General features: G+C 47.7%; 1 protein-coding gene across 2 annotated transcripts; it reads right to left on the reverse strand.

Moving 5' to 3' along the window:
- Positions 1-450: 450 nt before the first annotated feature.
- LOC128153931 (nuclear pore glycoprotein p62-like) lies at positions 451-11,267 on the reverse strand. 2 transcript variants are annotated; one of them, XM_052813903.1, is made up of 13 exons: positions 10,892-11,267; positions 9,646-10,037; positions 8,824-8,934; positions 8,233-8,361; positions 6,716-6,811; positions 5,701-5,809; positions 5,405-5,549; positions 4,941-4,990; positions 4,683-4,817; positions 3,874-3,985; positions 3,337-3,403; positions 2,930-2,998; positions 451-669 (listed from the first exon to the last, which is right to left on the reverse strand). In XM_052813903.1, the coding sequence occupies exons 1-13, from the start codon at positions 11,170-11,172 to the stop codon at positions 578-580; spliced, it is 1,788 nt and encodes a 595-aa protein (XP_052669863.1). In that variant the 5' UTR covers positions 11,173-11,267; the 3' UTR covers positions 451-577. The 2 variants fall into 2 exon arrangements, with proteins under 2 accessions (XP_052669863.1, XP_052669864.1); XM_052813904.1 differs by lacking the exon at positions 2,930-2,998 and having other exon boundaries at positions 10,892-11,266.
- Between the last annotated feature and the right edge of the window lie 359 nt (positions 11,268-11,626).

The following is an 11,626-nucleotide window of genomic DNA, read 5'->3' on the forward strand; positions in this document are numbered from 1 at the left end:
ACCAATTTTTAATTGCGTAGAAATTCTCCTTACAGGTACCAGCACAAAAGCAGTTTCTTGCCAAAAGTACAGAAAACAAGGCCCACTTTCAGAAGTGGAAGCATACCCAATTTAAACACAAACTCCAGCTACCGACAGGAGGAATCTGAGTCTCTCCAGCTGCTGCAGCTCCTTCTGAGGACAGCTCTTCATTAAACCACCTCTGTAAGGACCCGAGTACAAGCTTATGAGGTCCCAACTGAACACAGTCCAGCTACATTCAAGTACTGGAGAGCTCAGCCGCGGAGTCACATACTGCTTAAATCCCTCAAGGACAGCATTTGTGTATCTCGCCAGTCTGCATGCAGTTGTGAAGAACAGAGACACACACAGCACATACTTTCAGCACAAACTTCATGCGGTCTCTCAGACTGCAGCGGGTGAATTCCGGTCAGACACTGCAAAGACTGCTTTGGAACAAGCAACAAATTTTATTGCAAGAAAAGAAACAAACCCAGGTCATGATTTGAGACCTACATCCCCAACAACCTCTGTTTTCTGTGGAGATTTTAGGTTAATCCTTTAAACTTTGAGTCATTCAATCAAATGTGATCCGAAAACTGCGCTCTTGCTCCTTGCGGCGGCTCTCGCAAACCTTTGTCACCTCTTCTACCTTTCTCTGCAACACGGCTGTGGGAGAAACAAGGGGTTAATCTTACAATCACCCTAAAACACAACCTGCACAGTTCAGCCTGCAGAAGGAGAAAGAAAAACATTTTAACTTTGACGGTCACTCAGATCTGACAGCGCACAAAGGAGGATGAAAACCCAACACAAAGCACTGCTAACACTCCAAGGCAAAGAAAGAACATTGTCTAAAAAGTATTCTGAGGCATTCAGGGACTCGCAGGCAGAATCGGAAGAATCCTGGGACGTATTGTTGACGCTGTTTGCCATGCCAGTTTGTTGTAGTTTCGGGGCACTGCATCAGAGAGCAGAGCAAACCCTCCCTGAACAGGAACCGCTGGTCTGCAGCTTGAGGGAAAGCATTGGCTCTATAAACCAGTTTCCCCTACCCACCCCCCGCTAAACTCGCTTTGAATTACCCACATTACAGGTGAACCACACAATCAGTTAGAAGTATATACATATTTTCTTACAGCATTATCACACAGCCATAACAAGCTTTTAACTGTAAATACACAAAAGACAGTGCAATCACACAGAAGAGCTGCAGAGCACTTGCAGCCGCAACACAGATCATCTGTTATTTGCAGATCACTGATTTGGAAATACGTAAGCCACTGATTGATCACCAACTTTGAACGCAGCAGGCATCACAATACACAAAAACTCTTGGCACAAGCTAAAGCAGTTTCTAATTTCATTCCATGAAAGCTTATCAGAAGCTATTCAACAGGGCTACGACATTATGTCAGCCTGTGGCCTGGAGATAGATAGTCCAGGTCAGGTTTTATCTCGTACAGCACGCCAAATCCAGAATCTTCCAGTAACACACTAAGCAACACACTTCAGTTTGTCACTTTTCAAAAATTCACCATGCAAAAATAATTATGACATAAAATGGCAGTCTGCTTCACTGTCTCACAGATCTCTCTCGCCCAACTCAGAATTCAGTTGTCACTACGAAACAGAAGACCTGCTGGTTCTCTCGGGAAGAGGCAGGAGGTCAGAACAAGGCTTTGTCCAAACACTCCTTTCACTTGTGGAAGTAGCACCACCCCACATCCTTGTTCAGCAAGTCTATTTAATTGTGGCAGGATAGGTTAACAGTTGCACATAACTGTTTATCAAGTCAGACACGTTTACAGCTGCTGTGTATGTGTATGCCTAGGAAAGATCACTGGCTGTCGTGAAACACTGCTGGAGGTATCCCACAGGAAGCAAAACTGGTAACATTACCTACAGCACAGATGTCCTAGTTTTGCTTTGCAGGTTGTTGGTTTTTTTTTTTTTATATCGAAAAAGAATGTTAAGGAATGTGTTCTTCCCAGGCCCAGTCAATTTACTAATAGCAAGGGCTATGTGAAGGCTTACTTCAAAATTGCATCGTTTTCCCACTGTACCACTTTTAAGTACACAGTAGTAACAGGAATTCTTCTCCTTGCTAAGGACCCCACAGAAACAGAGAGGTACATTAACCTTTTTTAAAAACTGCAATTTCTTGGGCTTACTGCCTTTCTTGTTTGAAGGTGAACGGAAGAGGAACTGTTTCTTTAGATGTACATTTCCCAGCAAAGAGAATGAATCATTATTAACTGATAAGACAATTTCTTCAGTACTGAATGACAGAGGAAAAAAATGGGTCTCCCTTCTAGGAAAATTTAAAGGAAACAGGTTGCTATTTTCACACACATTCTGTAAAGTCAGAATTCTGATGCCACAGGAGCTGCACCAGATTTCCCAATACAGGCATGTTTGCAATGCGGAAGTTAGCACCTATGTTCCGGAAGAAAAAGCCAAATTAAATCCTGACCTAAGCCAATAATACTAGTTAAACATGGATAGCAGTATGCCTGCTTTCACCCAAGAAGTACACCAGGTGTAAGCACTTTCACAGCACTGCAGCCAGACAGTGCAACTGGGTGCTGGTGAGAGCAGCACTGCTTTATTCTGCCATGCCCCCGTGTGGCTGCTAACATCAGTTAAAATCAAAACCTGTGGAATGCAGAATTCTTGAATCCCTCACAAGGAGGCACTCCCTGCAAGAAAAGTTCCTTTTCTCTGCTTGTTTTTAGTATGGCACCATGGTATACTCGTTAAGGGCAAATCCAACACAAGAAACAACAGTAACTACACTATCAAGTTTTCACTGTCGAGTGCACCTGCTGCTCTGCACTACAGCTCAAGTTACTGCTACTGTGAAATTTCCACACTATGACTCCAGAGTTACCATGCCTGCAGATAAATGCATGCTGCTCAGGCTTACCTGGATGTGGCTTTTCTGTTGTGGCGGGCGGGATGATAACATTAAACACATACACCCTCACCAATTTTCCTATTCCAAAGGGAAACCCCACAACATTTTAGAAGTTGAAATATTTAACCTTAGTCTGATAGAACAAAGCATAAGGTTTTCAAGTCCTCTGCTTTGCACTGATGCATTTCAAGCACTGCTTTTTTGTCAAACATTAGCAGTTGCCCAGAATTACTTCTCAGCAGAGGCCTTTAATGCACATCAGGAGAATTCAAGCACAGAAGGGACTGTACCAATGAAGGTGATGAGGAGAAGATTCCTCAGGGATCTTCAGGAATTCAGTTACGTTCAAAACACACTTGCACACACACTACATGCTTTCTCTTTACACTCCCCAAAAGCTGCAAGATGACACTCACCTGAGTTCTGGTCAATCCACTGCAGCGAATCCATGTGCGCATTCAAAATTTTACAGATCTGCTGAAGCTGAGTAGACAGAGAAGGAGCAAGTCATTTGTTACACTACATAAAAACTAAGCGCGGTAAAAGACAGCCTGCCTGTCCCTGCCTTTGGAAAACAATGCATTCAAATTTCGCATACGTACAGCTCCACTAACTTAGCAGCCACTTTACAAGGGAAGTCTGTGCAGCAACTCTGTTGCTTTGCTTCTCTTTACCATTAGAAAACAAGCATATAACCAGAGTTCATAGGAAAATGAGATACTTTGAAAACCATTGAGAGAACTGCAGAGTAAGTACATAGGTCAGGCTGGCTTGTGCTGTGTTACAACACAAGTTTTACCAGAAGAGAACCAACACAAGGACAAAACAAAACACCCTTCCAAGCTTGAAACTACGGGCAGCGAAGTATCCATGACTGGACAAATGAAGAGTTAGAACTGTTTAAATATCCTTTGTCTCTTACCAACGCACAACAAAATAAAGCTTGGATTTACCGGGTCACTTGTATCTGCTGGGCCTCTTGATGTATTCAAGTGCTCAGTGATGTCCTTCAGATCTTGTGCCATGTGCTTCAACTGAGCATCTATGTTTTCAGCCAGTTTATAGCTGCAAAACGCATGGGAACCAACGTCAGAATATTTAAAGCAAACTTCAGAAGACCTGCTCCCAGTCACACCAACTTTGGGCAATCAGAATTAGCTTCCACGCCTTTCAACCAAGGCTGGCAGATAGGTGGGAACAGCACCATGACAGGCATTCTATCACACAGATGAAGTAACTCCTAACCTCTTTCTCTCTTCATAGATACATGGAGACAGACAGGCGATAGTGTGGAGGGCTTTCTGGAAGGTTTTGTCAGAACTGAAGGAACCAGCTAGCCCAGATTCTTCAAGACTCACATCTCTTGAACCAGACAAACACTCCTTTTAATTACCCTGCTACGAGTCAACACTTAAGGCTTACAAGGATGCCTGAGCCACACATAGTGCATTCTGCTCTCATCACTTCCATCGCTAAATAATCATTGATTTTTAGAGATTATGCCAAAATTAGTAACCTTTTCCCAGACAGCTGATTAGAACAACATCCAAAGAGCTTTTCATGCTCGTTCAAGGGCTTCCTGTCGCAATTCCCCTCTTTCTAATGCATGAAATCTAAGTTGCCGTGCATAAAACAGGATTACATATTTGAAAAAGGCCATAGAGAGTTCAATATTGTCATGCATCCCAACTCTACTTCTTGCTGATTGATCATCACCACATTAGCCTGCTCATCACATGTTCCAAGCAGATCTTTGTCTTACGTCCTCTCCCGTTCTTCATCTGCATGCTGCAAGTAGATAGTCCCGCTCTGTTCCTTCACAGACTCCTCCAGAGGGGTCAACAAGTCTTCAAGCTCCTTCTGCTGTGACAGAATGAAGTCTAGTTCCTGATCCAGTCTGGAAAGAGAAAATGTTAGCTACTCACCTTAGATGTTATATACATTCTACATCTGCCATACCACAACCCAAGAAGATTTTCTTTCTTTTCTTGCATCATTTCAAGCGTTCATAGTTTCGTACCTCTTCTGATCAAGCTTCACTTTCTCTACTTCTCTGTGTAATGAAGTAATCTGGAAACAGAAGACACTTAATTATACTACAAAAATTCAAAACTCAATTCATAAAAGAAGAGTGGCGGAACTGAGAAAGCCAGCACCATACAAACGTCTACTAGAAACAAGAAACAGTTACATAAAGATTTACAAACCAAAAACTGAATAATGGAGGTTTGGCTTTGAAAGCTCCACCCTAAGATAACTTGTGTAGTTAACAGTGTAAACTCACAGAACACATTTCCAAGCTTCCATGCCTAAAGGCCAGAATAGACATACAGTGAGTGAGTCTTTTACAAGCATCCAGATAAAATTCACATCTATTTTTTTTACAGGTAGAAAGTCCCACTAAATGGCTTGCTGCATCTCTAACACTGAAGGCCTTTAAGGATCTAAGCAAGCAAAATCAGGTTACGCTGCATGTCACCGTACCTTCTCTCCATTCTCTATCAGCATCCGATCCCAGGCATTAACTTGCGTAGCTTGATGGAGAAAGTGTTTCTCTTGGTCCTCCAGTTCCAGACTCCACTTGTTTATCAAACTCTCCAGCTGGGCATAAGTCATCACTGGAGGCGCACTGAGAGGAAGCATGAGACAGTACAGAACACAAGATCAAAACCCAAAATATAAACACGACAACACTCACTTCCCCTTCCTCCACCAGATACCAGCATTAATACTGCCTCTTGCCCCAATCGGGAGATAGCTGGTTATAACACAACACTCACCTGGTGGCGGTGGTTGAGGTTATGGCAGCTGTAGCAGTCACAGCTCCAATCGCACCAGTTGTAGTTAATGGCTTAAGATTCAAAGCAAAGCCAGAAGCAGAAGTAGTGCCTGAAAGAAGAGATGCAAGTCACACAACAGAAGAGGACACTTCTGCTATCTAACAAATCGAGAACAGGTCCAATAAACACTTCACCTGCACTTCACCTGGGCATTGTTCAAAGAAACACAGCCCTACACCACACACCCCTCTTGGTCTCCTTGTGTTTTAAGATTAGGCTTTAAGATTTAACTACCAGCACACCCAGTTCCTCTGCTGTGTCTTTGCAGGACACGCCACTTCCATGTTTTCACAAAACTAAGGGCATCTATCACATGGTACTGGCAGCCACTTACACAGCACTTCTAGGCATTGAGCTCAAATTCTTCACAGACGCTCCAGAAACAAGCTTTAGAAAGACCTTGAGAGCTGAGCAGCATCCATGTTACTACACTGAAAACTGACTGATAACTGCATCCGGAAAAGGATGTTCAGTCCTGAATCCCAACACTGTGCAGCAGCAAATTCCACTGCAGATTTTCACAGGAGGGTTGCCACTTAAATACAGCACTCATCTAAACTTTTTTTTTTTTTTTTTTGAAGAAAAGTTAATGAAATCCTACACTTTGAAACTTACGATATGGAAGAAACAGATTAATGGGGCAGAACTGAAACATAAAACATCTCTCCCTAGTGCTCCCTGCAAGTCTTTGGCCTCTCCCTTCCCCCATCGGGACACCTCGCCCTCACCCCTTAGAGCAATTCTGCACATACACAGGCAGGCTAGAGAAGGAGCAGCTAAGCTATTCACTTTACTTGCTCCAGACTAGAACGTCAAAGCCTACAGGCCTCCCTTCACCCAAAGTCCCTTTGCCGTGGACAGGCTCTCAGAAGTCATGAGTAACTGTGCGCTTGGGGAGATGGAAAAGAAGGATCGCAGAAAGAAATACTGTGTTATTTCAGCATCTAGTTCTTACTAGTGGCAGTGCTTGTTGCGGCAGCTGTTGTTCCAGGAGCTTTTAATCCAAACCCAAGCGTTCCAAGACTGGCTGTCCCAGTGGAAGGGGCACCAACTGTAAACCAAAGACAACATTAAGAGCTTGCATAACCTATTAAATACATTGCCCCTTTGAAAAGCTCTACCCTGCCTGCTCACCCATCTCCACCTGCTCTTTACTTGTATTAACCAGGATCACTGCTCAGGTGAAGGATCACCCAGACGCAACACTGAAAAAGGCAGGCTGAAGCTATAAAACAGCCAAAATGCTCTGCGCTTCTTCCGGGAAGCTTGATCAACCCAGGTGCCAAGCTACTGTCACTTCTCTTTACCTCCTTTGAATTATATAACATTTAACTGTTATCAAATGCTAAAATAAGCAACGGGTACTGGACACTGGCAGGCAGGAAATGCAATCTCTGCATGAGCCTGCTTGCTAAAGCAATACGGTTGCACATAGTACAGGAAACACGCTGGTCACATCTTGGTTGCCTGGAAACAACCCACCTATCGTCATCTAAGCACAAGGATTCAGACATCCTCATGAACAGAGAATGCCCATTAGCTTAAAAGCATTCTGTAACACTAAGGTTAAGGTCAGCTTTGGAACTCGAGTAGCAGGGCAAGCATTGTAGAGCTACTAAAAATACAAGTTGTTAGGCTGGTATATATGGCATCTACAAATTGCAGCTCATCAGTTAAAAGTAACCAGTGCGGCTTTAACATAAAACTTGTGAAGGTCCCTGGGAGCAGCTGCCTAAATTTTCAGAGGTAGGTGTCAGACAGCAGTACCTATGGAATAGTTGCATTAGCTCTGGTAAACATTGACTGTAGCTAGTCTCCATAACCAAAGGAAACTGAAGCGTTAACATCTCATTGCAGGTTCAGAAAGCAAGCTGTTAGGACCATCTTCAAACCTGGGCTACTGCCTTAAAGCTATCAGAAAACAGACACTATTTCCTGCCATAAAAATAGTTTTGGCAAGAGGAAACTTGCCAGTTATTACCAGAGGAACTTGGAAACATACAGCTGTGTGAATACCTGTTTTTAGCACACTGCATCTCCACTGTCACTAGACCGCTGTTCTTAAAGAAGTGCCAACACCTAATGCAAGAGTCAAAGGCAGATGCAACCAGACTCAAGGCACTGGCGTCTGGAGAAGACAGCAGCTAAAACATCACTAGAAAGCTCAGTTGTGGCAACGCTACCCAGACAGAGAAACAAAAAATTCACATACAGCTAAAACTGACCCATGCTGCTTGCGCACTCTGAATCTAAAGAGTGCTTTGGTTTGAACAAAACCCTCCATGCCTCACCATTGAAGACAGTTTGCCAGAAATCACAAAGAAGGAAGGTGGCAAAGAGAAGCGAGAAGAGCTGGCCTTTTCAATTCTCCCATATTACCCCAGCGTCTGCAGCTCCACTACTGACAGGCAGCACCAACCACGCCGCTCATTTATTCCCCACAACAGATAAAAGCTGTATATTGTATCTTACGCGAGAGGCCCGTGGTGGTAGACGACGTCGGTGCTGAAGAACTCGCTATAGACGCAAACAACGTAGGCCCCGTTGAACCAAGAATGGAGGTTGTGGTGGTAGAGGCAGTTGTAGCAGCTGTGGATGGTACTACAAACAGAAAAAGCGTCCACCTTGTACAACCAGACCGCATCAAGCTCTCGCCCACTTCAGAAGAATCATGCTGAGAATGGGACACAAATCTGCCCATCTACACCAGGTTTTTTATGGATGTGTATTGGGCTTATGTAAGAATTTTAAAATATTTCTCCTCTTATTCACCCTCAGCTCCATCTCGTTTCCAATTTCCAATGTACCCTTTAAACCCGCGGCTCCCTTCCACTACGCTCCAGCAACAACTACAGAACAGAACTTGGCACGTGGGACGCAACAAAAAATACAGGATACCAAGTTCAACGGCTGTATGACCTGTCACAGATTACTGAGGCCATTGCAAATTCACAGTAACAAGCGCTTGTAGCCCATTTCCAGACTCCGGGTCAGAAAACCGTTCCCAGAAGGACAGCAGATTCATAAAGTCTTGAGTAATTATTTCCCAGAATCACTTCCTACCTCCAAGTTTGGTTCCAAAGGACAGAGCGGGTCCCTGGCTGGTACTAGCGGTCAGCGTTGCTGTGGGTGCACTAGTGGCTGCTGTTGACGGCAACGACCCAAAGTTTAGACCTGGAACAAGTAGCATAAGTAAAAGGAAAAGACGGACCTTTTACTACAGAGACGCTGTAGTTTCCGCTGATCACAGCGACAGTCAAGTTAGAAGCAGTAAGAGTATCAGAAAAACATTAACATTCAATGTAACAAGTACTCCGCGTTAGCCAGGAAATGAACTAGAGCTAACAAAGCTCATTACCTAAAAAGACTTGCAAGAACAATTCTAACACAGATGAACATCACCCTCACCCCAGAGCTCACGACCTTTCCTCCGAGGACTGCACTGTCACCAACAAGTAAATCAAAAGCTGAAAACTCAGCTTTTGCCAGACTCTGCGGGAGGGCGCAGGTTCCTGCCGTCAGGGAGGTGAACGGTGGGACAGGCACATCCTGCGGCTCACCCTCCCCACCGCGCCCAGCCCTTTCCCTCTGCACCAGCAAACCCACCAAAAACAGTTTAAAAGCGCTTCAAATGCAGCTGGCACTTCCACGCCCACTGGCAAAATTATTTCAGCCTCACTCTCCAAACCCAAAGGCTAAATAGCAATTGTTACTCGTCACTGAAGACCCTGGACGGGCATATCAGAAAAACCACTGATTCCAGCCACTCGCTTCATTTCACACCACCAGAAGCAGGAGGCTGCACAACCTCCACACCATCCCCAGCTGCTCTCTGTGCCGACAGGCTTCCTGACTACAGCTGCCATTTCAAGCCCAGCCACGCACCTGAGGACTGCCCCCCAAGGCTGAAGGGGGTTGTTGGCTGGGCTGCAGCTCCTAAGGTGGCAGCAGTGGTGGCAGCAGCTGCAGGTGCTGTTCCAAAGGTCAACCCTGTGGGCGCTGCTTGCGGAGCTGCAGTGCCGATGTTGAAGCTGGCTGTCCCGGCCTGAGTTGTGGTACCACTGGAAAAAGTAAACCCTCCGGTCGTCCCAGACTGAGCGGTGGTGGCGGCGGTGGTGGCGGCGGTGCCAGCAGATCCAAACACAAAGCCAGAAGGGGCTGCTGCTTGACTTGAGGGCACGCTGGTTGGTACAGAGCTACCAAATCCAAAGCCCCCTGTGATTCCAGTAGCTTGAGTTGCAGTACTGCCTCCAAAGTTTAACTTTGGTGCATTTGCCCTAGAGAAGGAAAGAAAAGTAAAAAGAAAAGAAAAGAAGCCAATCTCTTTGACACCTACATCCAGTCAAGTTTCTTACAGACCATTTGCTGACAGCAGAAACCACCTTGCAAAACGGCACGCGCTTGACCAGGCTTACGTTTCAATGTTGACGAAGACTGTATCGCAGCTCCTGGCACCCGCGATCCTCTGTTAAGTCTCTTCATACTGACTCCCCCTTAACTACCCTCCACCCATCCAGGCACCAGAAGACATTTTGGCAGCGTAAGCGGAGTTGCTTATTCTCTCAGCTCCCAAGCGCCTTTTTCATCTCCCCTACACAAGACTATTTTTTTCAACTTTTACTGCTAGTCCCCACTTGAGCTCCCTTCCCACTGCTCCCATCTGGCAAGCCTCTTACACAACAGCAGTTCTGACAAATCACCTCAAAGCTTACAGCCTTTCCTAAGGACAAAACGGTCCCGCTTGGCTGAAGAAACAGGCCGAGCGCTCCGGATTCGGATCAGAAAGGACACGACATCTCACGCTCGGACGCAAAGTTTTATCGCTGCTTCACGCAAGCATCGGTACCTCAGTTACGGAGCGCAGCGTGGAACACCTTGCCCGTCTCAATGCCCGTCTGAAAAAGTCGGCATCGACAAGGACCAGGTCTCGCCGAACGCTTTTCCGGATGTGCTACAGCACAGCGGGAGCTCTAAGGCACAGGAGCAACAGGTTCGCTCCCTTGAGAGCTGCTTGCAAAGCACCTCCAAAGCAACGAGGAGGGCATCGCCCACTCGTGCTCCCCCGTGGCCGGGGCCGCTCAGCAAAGCCAACGCGCCCACCCCGGCTCCGGCCGACCCCCGGGCCTCTCACCCCAGCGGGAACACGTTTGCTGCCGGAGTCGCGGTGGCCGTGGCCGGCGTCCCGAAGCTGAAGCTGGCCGGCTGCGCGGCGGCGCCCGGCCTGCTGAAGGAGAAGAGCCCGGCGGGCTGGCTGCCGGCAGGCGCCTGGGCCGCGCTCCCGAAGCTGAAGCCCCCCGAGGCGGCGGCCGTGGAGAAGGAGAAGCCGGTCGTGGCCGTGGTGGCGGCCGTCTTCGGCGTGCCCAGAGTGAAGCCGCCTCCCGCCGCGCCCGACCCGAAGCTGAACTGGTTCATGGCGGCGGCGGCCTTGCGGGAAGAGGGACGGCCACCGTCAGGAGACCCAGACCCAGACCCAGACCCGGGCGGGGACGGCGGCGACGACGACGGCGGCGGCCCGGCGCCCGCAGCCCGCAGCCCGCAGCCCGCAGCCCCCCGCCTCCGCCGGACAGCCGACCCGCCGACCCGCTCGGCGCACCGACACCGGCGGCCGCGCCCGCCCCCAGCCGCCAGGCGCCGCGCGCGCGCAGCGATGACGCACGTTACCGCCGCTCCGCACCCGCCCCTCTCCGCCGCCTCCCAACCACCGGCCGGGCCTTCCCGCCCTCAGCAGCTATTGGCTAGTCCCGCCGCCGCTCGTGGGCGGGCCGGCCGGATTGGCTCGCGAGGCTACCGGAGGCGGGCGGAGCGGGGGGGGGGGGGGCGTTCGGGCTGCCCGTTGCCGTAGTGACGGGGGACGCGGCCGGCGGCG

Source organism: Harpia harpyja, chromosome 18 (genome assembly GCF_026419915.1).
Source record: "Harpia harpyja isolate bHarHar1 chromosome 18, bHarHar1 primary haplotype, whole genome shotgun sequence".
Classification (NCBI taxonomy): domain Eukaryota; kingdom Metazoa; phylum Chordata; class Aves; order Accipitriformes; family Accipitridae; genus Harpia; species Harpia harpyja.